The sequence below is a fragment of the Heteronotia binoei genome, chromosome 8, assembly GCF_032191835.1.
Source record: "Heteronotia binoei isolate CCM8104 ecotype False Entrance Well chromosome 8, APGP_CSIRO_Hbin_v1, whole genome shotgun sequence".
Taxonomy (NCBI): Eukaryota; Metazoa; Chordata; class Lepidosauria; order Squamata; family Gekkonidae; genus Heteronotia; species Heteronotia binoei.
The window spans coordinates 103,213,778-103,232,791 of record NC_083230.1 but is presented as its reverse complement, the minus strand read 5'-3'; the positions used below and the strand labels follow the sequence as shown (position 1 = coordinate 103,232,791).

The following is a 19,014-nucleotide window of genomic DNA, read 5'->3' as shown; positions in this document are numbered from 1 at the left end:
TATTACAATGTGTATTTGTTAAAAGGTGAAGAAAGATGTCAGTACACAGCATGAATGCATTCTATTTTTGCACAGGTACAAACTGTCAAAACACCATCAATTTACCTAAAAAGAACCACTCAATACAACTTCTGTTCCCAGGTTCCTCATGTGAATCCAGAAGAATGCCAAGAAGAATTAAAATCAGACAAACTCATTGGGTTATTATTATTACTATTATTACTACTACTACTACTATCATCACCACCACCATTATTATTATTATTAAGGATGCTGAGCACTACATACACCATTTTTACTATTACTACTTTTACACCATTTTTACTACTACATATTCTCAGATTCGAGTCCAGCAGCACCTGAGAGACCGACAAAACTTTCATACCTGACAAAGGGAGCTTCGACTCTTGAAAGCTCACATCCCAAAAATCTTGTTGATCTCTCAGGTGTTACAAGATCTCCCATTGCTGTGTCCAGTTGAGCCTTTACCCACACTTTGGTGGCTACAAGGAAGTTATAGTGCTTCCATAACATTCATATAAATGTTCTGGCTGTATTTTGACCTGAAACAAGCCAATTCTTCCTGAACTCAACATACATTAGCATAAACTAGATCTGCCATAACATATCAAACTTACATCATGCCAGAAGAGCACATGCATGTGCCCGTGTGTGCGCGCATGCGCCCAAGAGGGCTGGACAAGGAATAGCAAGACCAATCTTCAAATTAAACTACCACCAAACACACTGAATGCCTTTGGGTCAGGAGTCCACACTCTCAGACTATACTACCACATATGCTGCCCCCAAAGGACTTCTTTGGAAGACAGGCATAAGGAAAACATGGCAAACATCCAGTTTACAGCAAAATCCAGCTGCGGTGTTCTATATGACTTTTTGAGGATCAAAAGACGATGACGGTTTAATTTTGTGTTTACTACTTCTCAACAGCCTGGCAGTCCTTTGTCAGTTTATTAAAAATTCTGGACAGCATAATATCATCAAAAGGCTAGAAAAAGAGTACAGCTCTTACCCCTTTGTCTCCTAGCATCCTGCTAGAATGAATGGAAATGCTTCCAGTTCATAAAGTAAACAGTTTTAAGTTATTATTAGGGTTTGTAGAATCTTTCGGGCTCAAGTGCCGTGTTCTACTGGAGAAAGTTTTCCTTCCAGACGTTTCGTTCTCAGCTGCGGAGAACATCCTCAGTGGCGTTGCAGTTTTAAGTTAGTAAGCACAGTATGTCACTCACAGGTATTGTGTTATTCAAGGCCTTACACAAAAGCAGCAGCATTACATGGCCAGTGCTACAAGTTCTCCAGACTCACTTCTATGTAACCTGCATGAACCCTTACCATTCCCAGACCCGCTAAAAATCTATTAGTGAACTTTCAGAACACACACACAAGAAACTGTATCTGAAGAAGTGTGCCTGCACACAAAAGCTTATACCCGGAATAAAACTTTGCTGGTCTTAAAGGTGCCACAGGACTCAAACTTTGTTCTGCTAACTTCAGACCAACACAGCTGCCCACCTGAAGCAAAGACTCTGGCAACTTGAACTGCAGTTCCTCAATCAAAGAAGAAAGCAAGTGGTCTACCAAAGCGAGGCAAGATTTAACTATGAAAATTCCTTCTGTGAACATGTAAAGCTACCTTATACTGACTCAGACAGCAGTTGGTCCATCAAGGTCAGTGTTATTTACCCAGACTGACAGCAGCTTTCCAAGGTCTCAAGCAGAGGTCTTTCACATCACCTACGGCCTAGTCCTTTTAACTGAAGAAACCAGGGACTGAACTTGGAACCTTCTGCATGCCGGGCAGATGCTCTGCCACAGAGCCATGGCTCTATAACCTACCCTTCTATAACCATGAGCCTACCCTTCTATAACCATGAGCCAGATTCTCCACAAACATTGCTAGTCAACATGCAACTATGTCGATGGCACTAACCTATTCCATTTTTTCTTCCTGGTTAAGCTCTTACAACAGGAAAGGAGAAGAGCACCCTGCCCCTTTCCACTTCCTCCACAACTCTTTCTCAGCATGGCCAAGCAACATAGTCCCAGTTCATTATTTAAACTAAATGCAAACCTACTCCAGATCAGCTAAAACCTATAAAGCACTTTCACTGAAAGGCAGAGAACTCCTGGTACATTTTAAATAATGCACAAGGCTTTGGGCCTCGCAGTAATATTTTATTCGACCATAGAAATAAGTATCTGCCTCTCAGGTAACTTTACCTAGCAGCTGGTAAGAAATGAGTGGATTTATATAGCTTTATTAAAGCTATCAGCCTAGTACAACAGCTATTGTAATTCACATCATGGAAGATTAAGAGATGGTTCTTTGATTTAATACCATCATCTCCTGCTGTCAAAATGTGTTAAATGGACACTAACTCCAAGTTATCTTCCATGAACTTAACAGTTTGGATTTTGCTAGAGATTGCTCCTACACCTTGGCTGTCAACAACCCAAAGTTTTAAAATGACACAAAATAATCATTCCTGAATAATCATTCAACAGGAAATGCATTTTTTCCTGATCAGGAATACTTTTCATCCACTAACTAGTTTAAGTTTGGAGGGATTTCACCCATCTGCTGGCTTGTTTGTTATAGAGAACTGCAGCATATTAAATGAACCTAGACAAACTTTAGACAGTTCAGCGCTCTGATTTTAAAGAAAACTTTCTGTAATTTTGCACACATTTACATGTCTGTTGCCTTCTTTACAACCTATTTTAATGCCAACATACAAAGGCGGCATGATTCTCAGAATATTTGCAGTACAGAAACATAGCCTTGCCCTTGAAAGATAACATGCCACTCTTCCATCCAAAAGGAAGCACTAGGCAAGAACCAGGAAGGCTCCTTGGCTCAATGGGCCATGCAGCAATGAACTCAAAGAGGTCAGGCATGCCCTCGCTCTCTTGGCAACATCTGGCCATTTCTAAATAAGCTACTGCTATAAAGTACAGCCTGTTTTCTGAGCATGGAGCTGGGAAGGCAGGTATTAAAACCTGGCTTCCCAAAGACAGAACAATGAATGGATCATACTGCAGTAGTTTTGCTGGAGATAAAATCATCATCTAGTTGACTGCAAGTACATCTTGAGTGACTGCCAATTGGCTACATGGCATGTTCTTGCTTTGGGGTCAACGTTGGCTTGCTACCCCACGGTACAGGCGAACTAAGACTATTAGTCAAGGTTAAGATGATCCATCAGCTGCCAGTTTTTTACTCTGTGAGCTTCAGAGTCATTGGACTGAATCCAACCACCCCAGCTCCCTTAGAAGAAGGGGAGTTCATGGCTTGATGAGCTCCCCAGCTTTATCTGTACTAAAAAGAGACATTTGCAAAGAGAGTGTAGGGTTAGGCATATGTGATGTGAAGGCTAGCAATACTTAGCAGCATGTTCATGATATCTAGGGTTGAGGTCAATGAGTGGAAATTTATCATCCCTATCAAGAACAAGATGGCTTCCCCTCAGCCAATTAGCATGGGAATGCTTACCTGTGCTCTCGTAAGCTTGCGACTCTCCCAAAAGCAACAGCCATCACGGAAATACCAACATCACAGTACAGAACAGACTCAGAACCCAAGCAAAAAGGAGAGAAGGAAACCAGGGCTTAACAGGAGGAGGAGAAGGGAGAAAAAATTAACCAGGAGTAGGAAAGTATAGGGTGTCATAATACAAAGAGCAGTGTTGACAGAAGGTAAAGGAAGAAATGAGTCTAACACAAGAATGAACAATGAAAGAAGAGAAGACTCTGAAGAACTTAACAAGAGTGTTAGAAGTATAATGACCGTCAACTGACTTCCCTAAGTCACATATCTGAGGCAGTTTGCATTCTTGAAAGGGAAGCCCAGCCCGTGCATTTGAATACATAGAACTGAGTACATAATGATACGAGTGGGTGGAAAGGAAGCTGTGTTCAGGTGCTTGCAACAAAGCTCTTGACCAAAATATGCCATGATGCCTCTACAACTGCGGAATTTAGCACTGCTCTCCATTTCCCATCAGCAATCATGAGCAGTTGCTGGCAATTATGATGTTGGACAATTGACATTTAAAACATGCCCGGAAAGTCACCCTTGCAACCTTACTACGGCTCTCTCATTAAAAATTCTCCCCTTCCGTGCATTCTGCCAAACACAGCTTTGCTCTATTAATGTAACCAGGCACTGCAGGTCTGTTTGCTGGAAGTTCAATATTAACACAGGGAGGCTGAACATACATCTTATTTGGGGAACGACTGGAGCATTCTAGGCAGACTGAAGGACTGCACCTGCCCCAGAAGGCTCTCGAAAGCTCTTCCCCCACTTCTTTTCTCCATATGCTAATTCCAAAAGCAGCTGTGGCCAGGAGGGAAAGGCTGTCTGGCTTTGACTGGCTAAGCAGAGCTACTCTATGCGCAAAGAAGTTAAGAAAATTCAGTAGTGGGGACTTATTAAGCATGTTAAAGGGAAAAGATTAACTGGAAGCTAACATCAGGTCAAGCACTTTGGGGGCACTGATAGTTATTAATAGTTATTGGTGGTTTCTCTCCTTCCTGAATGCAGCCATGAGGCAGATGCGATCTTGCTAACTTTACTTTTCACTTATATTCTCCCCCCCCACTCCCATTCTCCCTAATCAGAATTCAAACTGGTTTATTGTATCATTTTCCCCACTCCACTTTTATTATTTTTATTTACATGTTATTCTTGACTTATAATCCACCCTCCAAAAAATGGGCTCAGGGCAAGTAACAACATATAAAATTACACTCAGTACAGTACATCATACAATATTATAGATTAAAACATCAGATAAAATTGATTAAAATACCAGGATGGTGACACAAAACATCCTATATGTGGCCCCATAGATGTTGTTATTTATCTAAGAAGCAAGCTCCCAGCAATATAAGCTTTCTTAGAAGCATTTCGCACTGGACAATAACCAAGAACTTCTTGGCTTTCTAATGAGAATCTCAGCAAAAGATAGTTTATGAAAACAGCTGGTGGGCAGAAACTCAGCCTTGCATTAGTGAAGCCGTGCAAAGGAATTCCCACACAAAGAGCCTGAAGTTGCAGAATTGCCCTATATAAAAGCAGGCAAAACCACCCACCATGTCAGGGTTTTTCCCCCCAGTGAAGAACGGAAAGCATACACCAGGGACTAAGCAGCAAGGGAGAAGCAATGAAGACTCTCTACCAATGAGGATCAACCAGCCTCTCTCGGGTATGGTTCTGTTTACTTAAGTGGTCACAACTCCTAAAATGGCCACCTCTTTCTTTAAAAAGTAAAATATCCAGTCATGCTGAGCATTTTGCATCTTTTCCTTTCATATGATCCCTCCCCTCCCTAATTCAGCAAAGAGAATATCTTGAGTAATTTAAGACTGGAGTTCATCTTCATTCAGCTAATTAATTAGAGCTCCCACAAATCTACAGCGGCAGACGAGATGCCACACCAAGGCAGATCTAATGCTTGCTTTGTGCTTGTCTCCAGCAATAGGTATGTACAGTGATGCAAGGATGGAAATCTGGAAAGGGAAGAAGCTGCCTCCTGTTACAAAAAGCAGCAGACATTTCTATACAGAGGATGTCGGTGGTTATGCAAGTTCAGAACTGGACAACAGATCAAGGGGCAAGAACTCACAGAGCACTGGTCTGCAGGGATCATAACAACCTCCCAAGGTGTGACATGCAGCACCCTCTCTCTTCCTTACATTAAACAAGTACAAATGAATTCTCAATATTTTCCTCGTTCAGAGTCAGCGAGCGTTCCCTGTTAAGTTTCTGCTCGTCTGCTTCCCAATTTTGTTGTGCTTTTAACTTACACATACAGGTTTTCATAGCAGGCACAGACATTAGACTCTTCCCCCCCCCACGCCACCCCACCCCAGGTCAAACAGCTGAATTCAACAGGTCAAGGGCTCAACAAAGTGTTCTGGCTGGGTTTTTGCCAAGGAAGAGCCCTTCCTCCAGCTGAAGAATCAAGCGCTGTGCTTCATTATTCTCTGCACAGTACCAAATGCCTCAGAGCGAGAGACCCAAAAATTTCACAGACACGCTTCTAGGCCACACACTGCAAATGCATGGAGCCCACAGAGGCAGGAAACTAAAAAAAAAAACCCCACAACCATCCATCAATCAAGAGCACAGGCCTGCGGTGGTTGGGTTAAACATGAAGAAAGCAGCCTTTTGTGTCCCCCAACCCCATTGGAGGATTATAGTTTTTCGGGGGGGGGGGGGTTAAAGGGAGAGAGAAAGTCAAGTGCAGGTTTTCAGGGCTGTACATAAAAAGCCCATTCATCAGGTGATAAAAGTCACATGCATGCGATTGTGTCAGCTGAACAAAGCCACAGTAAGAGGCATTTCTTTAGGAGATATCAGTGACTGAAGAACAGCAGGGGGAACAAAGACACTCCAGCTATTCAAACAGCAGAGGGGGGGATAAATGCCGTGAAGGAGGCCAGCCGGGCCAGCCCAGGGAGGAAAGGAAAGCAGCAACAGCCATTAAAGAAAACCTGAATGTTTAGAACAGAATGCAAGCCAGAAAGTGAAAATAAATTTGCACAAGGAATAGCACACACACACACAAAGCACTGCTGACTCTGAAGCCAGAAATCTGACTTTTCTGCTTTGCACTACCCCAGATGTGTGCTGTGGATCTCAGATGCAAGCATTCATCAAAGTGACCCATGACTCTATGCCAACGGTAGCTCTCCAGATGTTTTTTGCCTACAACTCCCATCAGCCCCAGCCATTGGCCATGCTGGCTGGGGCTGATGGGAGTTGTAGGCAAAAAACATCTGGAGAGCTACCGTTGGCCACCCCTGCTCTATGCAGTTTTTTCCTCCTAAATGACAATGCTCTCCAAATAAAGATGGGGTAATATAGGAACCATCTCTCATCATCAGTCTAAAGTTGGATGTCTTGATTTCAAAGAAGCTTACTTCTTACGAAAGCATATTTAACAGCAGACTTAAAAATGAACATCCCCATAGGGTTTATCCGTAAGAGAATTCTAGACATGCAAGCTACGACAGTCCCAAATGCATACCACTGCAAGGGCTACTGGCCCTTATCCCAGTGAACTAAAGTTTTCTTTTTTGAAGGGAATTTTGCTTGAATGACCTATTGCCTAACCCAATGGAAAGATCTGGATACAAGAACGCTTTTCTTGTATCATTTAACAAAACAAAACAAAAATCACAGGAAATCAGGGTTTCTACAGAAAATACTGCTATCTTGGAAGCATTACTTTCTCCTCAGAAAAAATGGTTTTCTATCAGTTTTTTTGCAATTGTTCCCTGTAATTTTAGCCATTTGTTCTGTTTGCATTCAGTCATCCATTACCTATGCAACCAAATGTTGACTGTTGAAGATCCAGTTAATAAGAAACTTTTTTGTTAATTCAATAATAACAAAGCCCCTCTCTGACAAGGCATTTTCAGTGATTTGTGACTACTGTTTAAGCTCGCAGAATGAGGTTAATGAGATATCTGTTCATGACTATAAAGGCTTCTAAATCAAGAAATTCTACTATATAATGAAAGGTTCTGTATGTGCATCTTATAAGAAAATGACAACTTAAGAGATACTTAAGCATATCTTACTATCAGCACTATACAAGACTCAGACAAAAACCATCATCTTAGTGATTAAGAGCAGCAGACTCTAACCCAGGTTTGATTCCTCATTCCTCCACATAAAGCCTAGCTGTTTACCTTGGGCCAATCACAGTTCCCTCAGAACTCTCTCAGTCCCACCTACCTCACAGGGTGTTTGCTGTGTGGAGAGGAAGGGAAGGAGATTGTAAGTTGCTTTCAGACTCCTTAAACTAGAGAAAACCGGGCTATAAAAACCAGCTCTCCTTCTGCTTAAAGAAGACGATGACATTGGATTTCTATCCCGCCCTCCACTCCGAATCTCAGAGCGGCTCACAATCTCCTTTATCTTCCTCCCCCACAACAGACACCCTGTGAGGTGGGTGGGGCTGAGAGGGCTCTGACAGCAGCTACCCTTTCAAGGACAACCTCTGCCAGAGCTATGGCTGACCCAAGGCCATTCCGGCAGGTGCTGGAAATCTACATTCCCCTCACCTTATTCCAATTTACTCTCCAATCATGTGGAAAATCTTCAGCGTATTCCACAGAGTGAGGTTCCTCCCAGTTACAAATGTATTTAAGAATTCTGGAGCAGTTTTGGAACTTCTGAAAGAGGGTACTGTCCCCAGAGTGAGCTACTGCCATAGGCGGAGAGGTGCTGTTTTATTTTCCTGCTTCCATATAAAAAACAGAAGACTCCATCTGTACTCCAAAGTTTGAGGGTAAGAAGGATGTGAAGTTGCAACCCTATCAGCAATGCAAACTCTTTGGGGAATTTAGGTATTCAAGATATTTCTTCTTTTACCGAGATTTTGAATAATCTTTGGGGAGGAATGGAATGAAAGGCCAGGGGGAGCAAAGAAACAAAGAAGCCATGCAACGTCTCCCTTGACTGAGGCCAAAATGGTGGGACTTCCTTTCTAAACAGGTTTGTCTCACTTCTCCCTTCCTGTTTGTTTGATTGCCAGTCACCACTGAGAAGCCTCAACTGTTTTAAACCTGAAACGGAGTGCTGCTGCAAGTAGTCAGTGATTAATCAGTTTTCAGTGCTTTATCAGCTCTGTATAAGCTTCTCAGCTTTCTTACTCTGACTTCGTAATTTGATTTATTTTTAATTTGTGCTTTGGCTTCAGTTCTTTCATTAGCAGCCCTGGAAATCTGCACTAAAAGTCACAGATTGAGTCACAGCGACCCTATAGGGGTTTTCAAGGCAGGAGACTAACAGACATGGCCTGCCCCTGCATAATGACCCTGGACTTCCTTGGTGGTCTTCTATCCAAACTGCTAAACTTTCAAGACCTGACGAGATAGGGTTAGCCGGCCATCCAAGTCAGGGCAGTGAAAGTCAGGGCGCGTATTTTAATTTTTTTTTAAGTGGCCAGCATGCACACGTGCACACTGTGGCTTGCCTTGAAGTACCACATCACTGACAGAATAGTTTTTAGTTTTACAACAGGACAAACTATTTACGGCAGCCCTCCGTTACAGCCTGCTTAGACACCGCTAACAGTAGTGCACGTCTCTTTACAATGTGTTAAGTTAGCAAGTGCTTGCAAACTTATCTTGTGTACAGACTGTGCAAAACTATTACAAATATTTACCCTCAAATCCCTATTCAAGGAGGCCAATTTTAAGAACAGTATGTTGGCCAGAAATAACTCATGGTGCTCACTCCTTAAAAGCTGCCCAAAGGTGTTAAGAGTCCTACATCAAGACCTGGCGTTGCTCTTGGATTAACGGTGGCAGCTGTAACAAGAACTTTTTGTCACTTTGGACACTGGAGTTCCTGCGACCCTTTCTGAAAACAGGGACCTCAGAACTATATTGTAGGCACTGGAAGCCTTCAGTTCAACTACTGTTAATACCCTTGAAGATGGGGGACTTCAGCTAGTCTGGAATACTGTGGCACATATACTGTTAGGGGGGCTCCTGGTTAAATTAGGTTCTGCGTTAATCCCTAAAACCATTCCTATTCTAGGTCCGAGATGTCTGAAAGAGCACCTTCTCTCATACAAAGGCATTCTGCCATCTATGCCTCACTTCCATCCAGTAAATTAAGAGACTTATAAACCAGGTCTTTTTGCAGGCACCGAGAGTTTAGGCTGGCTTTGACATGTTTTCAGAGTCCAAGTTGTTTAGTCAAGGATTAACATCATCTCCTGCTTTCAAATTAGTGCACTGCCAGTTTTATTGTTTTCACAACATAACATATATTACAATTAAAACATGGTTCCCATGCTTTGGAGCCCTGTACAACAACAACCATAGACTTACACCTTTTCAGTTGGTAGACTATTTCAGTTCTTAAACTGTCTCCTTAGCAGCAAGTCTTCAAATGGAGAAGATCTTAGAAATCAGTCCCATCTGTAAGCCTCACACCATACACTGTGAACGTCAAGTACTGGGGAAAAGCGTTCAATGATGTATTCATTAACATCTCCCCCCAATACTCAATATGAGAAGCTTTTGTGCAACTCATGCCGAAGTTTTAGGATACCAGTTATTACCTTTTCCTGCTCAGAAGATATCAGTGGCTCCACTAAGAGGGGCCCCTGATCACTCGATTGGTTATGATCATCGTGTTTCTGCCCAGCAACATTGGGCATGTATCCTTTCCTGAGCCGCAGGACTGGCTCCAGAATGCTGCCGTTCCCGAGATCCGTTGGTCCGCTCATGAGACCAGGGGTCTTCTCCAGGAAAGTTGTTTTCTCGAGCAAGGAGCAGCGACAGACTGGTTCTGGAAAGCAAACAAAGTCCACATTAATTCATGTGCTAACATGCGATCGTATGAACTTCTCTGACAGCTCTTCACATTAAATGTGGTGAGACCCACATTTAAGAGGTCTGCAAGATGAATCTCCAGTCTGGCTGAGCTAAATCCCCTTTGTGAAATGTTTCCAGCATTACCAAGGAGAAGTGATAAGAAATTCCTTGATGACTCGATTTTAAAATGCTGACACTCACATGCACAGCAAACTGCGCATTAGATACTTCACTATTTGGTATAGTGGTTAAGTGTGCAGGACTCTTATCTGGGAGAACTGGGTTTGATTCCCCACTCCTCCACTTGCAGCTGCCGGAATGGCCTTGGGTCAGCCATAGCTATCACAGGAGTTATCCTTGAAAGGGCAGCTTCTGGGAGAGCTCTCTCAGCTCCACCCACCTCACAGAGTGTCTGTTGTGGGGGGAGAAGATAATGGAGATTGTAAACTGCTCTGAGTCTCTGATTCAGCAAGAACGGCGGGGTATAAAACTGCAGTCTTCTTCTTCTTCTATTCATAACCATTATGTTATATCTTGATGCTATAAGTTGGATCAGCCATTACATCAGTCTTTAATGTATCCATATGCTGCTCTCATATTTAAGCAGAAAGGGGGCATATGTTAAAAGATGCTTCCTGCAAGGCAGAAAGAACCAACAACTAAATTAAAAATCTAGCAAGTATGAAATTTGAGGGAGAAACATCATGCGTTCAGCTGACTAATCACAGAAATTGAACACCCTTGAACCATTCCCCTTCACTCTGTGAACTGTACTGTGCAGCTATGTTACAGAACACGTTAACAGAAAGTACACAAAAGATCAGTCGAAATTAAAAGTTTGCAGCCTATTCACATGCTTCAATGGGTGGGAGATAAAACTTCAATGGAGCTAAGAACACAGCTGTTTATTTTTGAAGCTATGTTGGCTCTGATATGTTAAAAGTGTTAGAATGAAAAACAAAATGCCAGCCTCTTACACTGACAGGTAAGTTTTATTCATGTGGAAGCTTTAAAAGGTTCTGAGCATTTAATAATATACAAGTTTTAATGCTGAAAGGGAAAATTATGACGAGCAGGAGGTTATTTATGAAAGATTCAAGGTGGATGTATAATCGACAAGATGAGGCATCCAATGCACAGTACAATAGGATTTGGACTATGGAACAAACAGAAATCCCCAAAATAGCTGAAACAAAGCATGAGCTTTTAAACATGATATGTTAATTGGTATAGACAGAACTACCTGCTCTGGAGCAGACTTACAGTGATAGGGATAGGCAGCAATACAGTAGTACAGGCCCCGTCCCTATCACTTGACCAATGCAACTTTCTGACCATTTCATTACAGTATGGTCCTATGTAACCCATGCAGAAAGCCCTCTTGAATAATTCTATTTTGAATAAAACAAATGTTGAGTCCAGTGGCACCTTTAAGACCAAAAAAGTTTTATTCAAGGTATGAGCTTTTGTGTTCAGGCACACTTCCTCAGATAGAATGAAATGAAATTTTACAAGGCCATACAAAGAAAAAGAAGGGGGAGGGAGAGGAGGACGAGGAGACTGGATTTATACTCCACCCTTCACTCCGGAGTTTCAGAGTGGCTTACAATCTCCTATATCTCCTCCCCCCACAAGACATCCTGTGAGGTGGGTGGGGCTGAGAGGGCTCTCACAGCAGCTGCCCTTTCAAGGACAACCTCTGCCAGAGCTATGGCTAACCCAAGGCCATTCCAGCAAGTGCAAGTGGAAGAGTGGGTAATCAAACCTGGTTCTCTCAGATTAGAATCTGTGCACTTAAACACTACACTAAACATAATGAAAATGTTTTAGCAGATGCAAACAGAAATAAGCTAAGATTATAAAGTCACCATCGTTCGGATTTAAGTCCACTTCATTAATTACTAATAATTGACCTTAAAAAGTGGGGCCATAACTGAAAATGCATGAGTGTTTATCAATTTTGCCCAAATGTAGGATGGTACTTGGGATGAGAAGGATGGCGGCACACAGGGAGGGAGGCATTCCTGCAGATCACAAAAACCAAGGCCACGAAGGGCCTGATGAACTGGTTCACACCTACTTACAATGTAGGGTGTTTTGCATCCAATCCCAATTACATGTTGAAACATATTACTCAGCTCTTAAGAATACAATTTTTAAAGAAAGTGAAGTGGCCTTATCTAGAAAGCACCAGGAGGATATCATTTAAAGAACCCATGTTTTATTCCAAATAATCCTATCTACCAAGACTACAACATATCATTGTAACAAAACCGCCCCACAGCTCTCTTAACAAGATCAATTCAAGGTCAAGCACACTCCCCCTTCTATTAGGCCTCCACACACACACACACACACCCCGTGACCTTGGGGATCTGAGGGACTTCTGGACCTGCTTTGATCATCATGACTGTTGAGGCAACGTTTTTCAATCTGTGTATTTTAGCTGCTTTTATATTGTAAATGTTAGTATTGTTTTAATGTTAAATTTCTGATAGGACCTGCCCTAAAAGCCTGCTTTACAAGAAGAAGAAGACTGCAAATTTATATCCTGCCCCTTAATCAGAGACTAAGAGCGGCTTACAATCTCCTATATCTTCTCCCCCCACAACAGACACCCTGTGAGGTGGGTGGGGGTGGGGCTGAGAGGGCTCTCCCAGAAGCTGCCCTTTCAAGGACAACTCCTGCAAGAGCTATGGCTAACCCAAGGCCATTCCAGCAGCTGCAAGTGGAGGAGTGGAGAATCAAACCCGATTCTCCCAGAAAAGAGTCCACGCACTGAACCACTACACCAAACTGGCTCTCAAACTGGCAGGGTGGGATATATATAAATCTAATTAAATAAATAAATAGTCATGAGGACACTGGCTCACAACCCTCTAGACTCACAAAAGGCATATTTAGTACGATAACTTGTGTATTCAGCCAACTGTCCTTATTGCAACATGCCTGAAGACCCCTGTCTAGTTTCTGTCTGCTGTGGAATGTCACATGGCTGTATGTGAGAAATGAAGAACTCAGCAAGAGAAAGAACTGCGATGAATAAACTCTCCAAAACTAGGAGTGCTCAGATAAGCTTATCTCAATCCTGGAGCTTGTCTCAACCACCGAGCAGGTGCAAAGGAGAGCTACGAGGATGATCAGGGGCCTTGAGTCCAAGCCCTAGGAGGGAAGGCTGAGGGACTTGGGAATGTTCAGTCTGGAGAAGAGGAGGTTGAAGGGGGGACATGACTGCTCTCTTGAAGTATCTGAAGGGCTGTCACATAGAGGAGGGCAGGGAGCTGTTCCTGTTGGCAGAAGAGGAAAGGACTCACAATAATGGGTTTAAATTAAGGATGGGAAGGTACCAGCTGGATAGCAGGAAAAGCTTTTTTACAGTAGGAATTGTCCAACAGTGGCTACCTGTGGAGGTGGTGAGCTCCCCCTCTCTGGCAGTCTTTAAGCCATGGCTGGACAAACACTTGTCTGGGATGCTCTAGGCTGATCCTGCAGGGGGCAGGACTAGATGGTCTGTGTGGTCCATTCCAACTCTGTGATTCTATAATTCTAATCCAATAAATCCAATATAACATCTCAGCCCAGCTGACCCACAATTTAGTAGTTCAAGCCGCTAATATGTGGAGCTAGCAGGTTTGTGAAGTGTGAGCTGTTGCCCTTGGGATAGCACCCACCACATCTAGCTACAGTGCAGGAATGAGCTGTTTCCCAGCAGCTGACGTGGCAGCTTTAAACAACTTTTGTAGACAGCAGCCTATTTAATGAAAGAGGAAGACACGCAAATAGATTTCACAACTATCAGCTGGAAATCTAAATGTGCATTTTTCAAAGAAGCAGAAAGGAAGAACTATTTCTACAATCGTAGTTGCCCTGTCCTTTAACTGTTCAAAAGAATAGCATTTTGTATTTCATCGTATCGCTGCTGATTTGGGGCAGGGAAAGAGGAGAAGAATCACACTGCTCACACAACCTAAAAACTAAATGTAGACTCCTTAGTATCTTAGGTGCTCAGAGGCACTTGAATTTAAATCGCAGTATGTAATACAGCTGGGCCTAATTAAGGAGGTGCCTCATTTAAAAAAAAAAGCAAGTTGAATTTCCTTATCAAAGTCCGAGGAATTGCAGCTAATTTCAGAATTATGACTGATGGCCAGTTACTGTAGATGAAGGTGACACATGAGGGACTCCAGTTAACCAACCAGTCTACAAAGGCAAGAAAACTGTGTGGGTAAAAGACTAGGAACAACAACTTAAATCCAAACTCTGGCATCATGACAGCATTTTAAAATACTCAAGGCAAAAGCTTCCGTTCTGTTTTCCTTTTACATTGTGGGCACAAGTGCCTTAAAGGGTACAAAACTATGAACAGCTGGGTCACTAACCTCAAACATGCAACTAATTGCTCAACTTCTGCATTTTGAAATGAAAACCCGCATTTTTAAAAAAGAGGTTGCATGATGGATAGCTAGACAGACAGACAGACAGATATTTTAAAAACATGGGTTTTCATATATAAATACAACCTCTTTTTTAAAAATATGGGTTTTCATACCTCTGAAGTATGAGAGCCAGGAAGAACCGAATATCTACAGAGCTGGGAACTCCCCATATTTAACAGTCTTTTAAAGAGAACAAAGTTTGAGTCCAGTGGCATTTTTAAGACAAACGAAATTTAATTCTGGGTACAATATGCATAGAGAGCCCTGTAGTGCGGAGTGGTAAAGCTGCAGTACTGCAGTTGGAGCCCTCTGCTCATGACCTGAGTTCGATCCCAGAGGAAGCTGGTTCAGGTAGCCGGCTCCAGGTTGACTCAGCCTTCCATCTTTCTGAGGTCGGTAAAATGAGTACCCAGCTTGCTTGGGGGGGGGGGGGGCGGGGAAAGTATAGATGACTGGGGAAGTTAATGGCAAACCACCCCGTAAAAAGTCTGCCATGAAAACGTAGTGAAAGCAACATCACCCCAGAGATGAAAACGACTCGTGCTTGCACAGGGGACTACCTTTACCTTTACAATAAGCATGCACACAAAAGCTTATACCCAGAACTGAACTTTGTTGGTCTTAAAGGTGCCACTGGACTCAAACTTCCTTCTATTGCTTCAGATCAACATGGCTACCCACATGAATCAGCCTTTAAAATAGCTTAACAATGACAACATGCATGTTATCTCCTTCTATCCATAAAGAAGGGCAAGATGAACACCTGCTGACAGAGACTTCTGCAACACCGAATCTCCAGCAGAAGGTATCGGTGTCACCAGCAGTAGTTCTTTGTTACCTGTGAACTGTGGATGTACTCAGCTGCAGAGCTATTTAACCGCATACTGCACAGGCAGACAAAGCATATTTTGAAGCATTCAGACCAACTATAAAGAAATGAAAGGGCCAATCAGATTCCACAGCTATATACTCAGACAACAGGGCTACAGGGGCACCTTTAAAATTATGGCAATACGCAGCAAGCTACCAACCAATATTTGAGATTTTTTTCCCCAGGGACCTTTAAGCCCAAAGGGAGTAACACATTCAGGACTGGTGGAGAAACTGCTGGAGCAATTGTATTAATAGGCAATTCCAACTGTGCCCCATGAACACCACACACCTCACCTTTGAAACTTTGCACACTCTTAAGGATGCAGATTTGTACCCAAAACCTTCTGTATAGTCACTAATATACAGAACTCTGATGGTTTGAGAGGTCCCCAACTTGTATTCACCTCTCAACTAAAATACAAATGGGAACCACCACTACAGCACATGGATCCACAGGTACTCTTCCATCCGTTCAATGGCTCTTACACCACTAGAACGCCTAACATTGGCATAGGGCAGGCAATTTTTGCTGATTAAACCCCTCCCACTGCAGAACCGTCCCCCCCCCTGGAATGTTTGTGATGTTTCCAGATCTCCACAAAAGAATTTAAAAGGATCATTATACTACCGTACAGTGGGACAGGAAGGAGTCCCATTCCACAAGCTCTGCTCAGTTCATGGTATTTTGCATCCAAGCCAGTTGCAATGCAGTTGAAAAAGGCAGTCATGTAAACCCAGAGCTAGTATAACACACTGAAGGCTGTTTCTAGTATGTATAAACATGGTTCCTTAGCTGTGCAGGTATACAGTCACAGAAATTGCTTTGCCTTGTACCAGTCACTTTAAGAACTCCTGTGGCACATGGGCATGTAAAAGTAACATTACACCACACATGTTAATGGAACAGAAGCCAGAAAAGACTATATCCTATATATAAACTATATACAAACTTGTATATACATTTGAAGGTATATGTTTTAATGAGTTTTATGAAATGCATTCGTGGCTCCCCAATGATGGGCAATAACCCCAGGAACTAGAAGCGAGACTGGATTTATACCACCCCCCCTTCACTCAGAGTGGCTTACAATCTCCTTCCCTTCCTTTCCCCACAACAGACATTCTGTGGGATAGGTGGGGCTGAGAGAGCTGCTCTTGAGAGAATAGCTTTGAGAAAACTGTGACTAACCCAAGACCACCCAGCAGCTGTATGTGGAGGAGTGAGGAATCAAACCAGGTTCCCCAAATTAGAGTCCATGGCTCCTAAACACTAAAACACTACACCAAACTGGCTCTCAATAGAAATATTAATAGAAAACCCAATCAGATTCATTGACTAGACATCCTAATAGCTTACACAAGCAAACAGGTAGTCCAAGTACAAACAGTTGACAATACAGAGAAGACAATACTGACCTTGATGGACCAATGGTCTTATTCAGTATGAGGCAGCATCAAATCCCTAGAGTATTTCCACCTGACATGTACAATGATGTGGAAGGCAAGAGGAATGGATATCTAGTAATATGTGACCTCTGTCAACTAGACCTATCTCATGTGCAATCTGACATACTTGACCTTTCCTCTTTCATGTGATTTGGGGCTAATCTAAGATATATTCTGAGCTCAAATAAGACATGCAAATAAACACAACTTGCTCCAAAAAAATGGTATGGCAAAGCCACACAAGCTGTACTGATACACAATTTATAAAATTTCTCAGGTGGCTAGAATTTTGCACTATAGTAAACGTCTCGCTATAGTAAATGTACAAGGTCACAAGAAGTTAATGCAACTCTACATTCACGAGCACACAATGTGTGTCATTTTGACAGACTATTACAGTCCACGTAACACATCCTTAAACAGCTGAAGAGCAAAGTCACCTGAACTTTAGCCTGCACTTGCTTTTCATACTGAGATAAGCATGACTGGTTGAAGGTAAAGGAATGTCAGCACAAATGTGATAGTAATGTTTGCAAAGCAGAGTGTCACTATCAGAAACTTCAGAGCCAGGGCAAAAAGGAAGGAACCTTCAGACATTCTGATTTTGTACAGGTGAAAGCTCTCACACAAAAAAAGCTATTTAAGCTTTTAAGTATCAGCACACACTCCAAAAAGAGCAGGATTACCAGTGAAACTACACTTTCTGGTGAAGTCAGCCATACAGCCTTGTTCTTCTTTCAGAAGTCATCACTAAGAGAAGACTGCCTCTCCCACATGGAAACAAACTCATACGTAGTGCTATACACCTGAGTAACCAGATTATCTCAACATGCTTTATTATTACAACCCTGTATACGATTGTTATGTAGATTAATGAACCACTTTCTTGTTAGCTCTTGAAAAAGCTTTATAAAATGGGTTTGAATTCAATGCATTACATTACAATCGCTATGCCAATATACTGTCCTAAAGAAGAAATATATTAAAATGCAGAGCACATATAGCTCTTCTTGGTGAGAATACATATGTAAGGAGTGAACGAGTTTAGCATGTGAGATGTGAAACCAGTATCCCTATTAAGCCCTGGGGGGGAATGTTCTAAGTGTTTTAATAATTCGTAACTCAGCAATTTCACTTTCCAATGTGTTCCTGAAGTTCCTTTGCAACAAAACAGCTATTCTGAGGTGATCATAATGTAATGCAATGAAAATTGAGATGTTTTTCTCTGTCATAACTCTGCACTGCACCCCAAAGGGAAAAAAATGCTTTTAGTCACCTCCATGCTTGAGAGGAGACAAATGGAATGTAGCATCAGAGTTAACATCTCATAGTTAGAAAGGATACTTTTACAACTTTATCTCCTATTTTGACATATTTATTGTTACACTGTTTCCCCCCTTAATTAAATTCAAACAACTTTTGACCTTATGCACTTAGCTTGTTATTCCTGTTTTGTCTTCTGGTATCTTAAAACATCTTCACCTGGCTTGAACTATTATCATCCATTTCAATGTATCTAAGGTAGTGTTATACACAGCTGTTTAAGGCTGCATTAAGGATGAGACAGTTTTTTCATACCTTGAATAAAACTTTGTTGGTCTGAAAGGTGCCAATGAATCCAAACTTTGTTCTACTGCTTCAGACCAACATGGCTGCTCACCTGGTTTTATTAAATAATGGCCCTGTTCACACAGCGTGTTGAGTCCATGTTAAACTGACCCGGTTCAGTTCCAAATATCTTTGTTCCGGATATTATTGATCAGACTGACATACTGCAATTCTAATCGGTGAAACCGTCTTCTGCTGACCACACAACAGCACACTGACGGTTTTTTTGCTTCCACTATTATGTGCATTTGCGCCTATGCGCATGCACACAGGTTAAAACATTGTG

The 19,014-nt window shown here is 42.2% G+C and overlaps 1 protein-coding gene across 1 annotated transcript in view; it reads right to left on the bottom strand.

Moving 5' to 3' along the window:
* Nucleotides 1-19,014, bottom strand: part of ADIPOR2 (adiponectin receptor 2) — a 41,121-nt gene that overhangs the window by 10,563 nt on the left and 11,544 nt on the right. The window contains exon 2 of the mRNA XM_060245777.1: nt 10,110-10,339. Coding sequence (XP_060101760.1) covers nt 10,110-10,277 — 168 coding nt within the window. The 5' untranslated portion in view covers nt 10,278-10,339. The remainder of the gene's footprint in view (nt 1-10,109; nt 10,340-19,014) is intronic.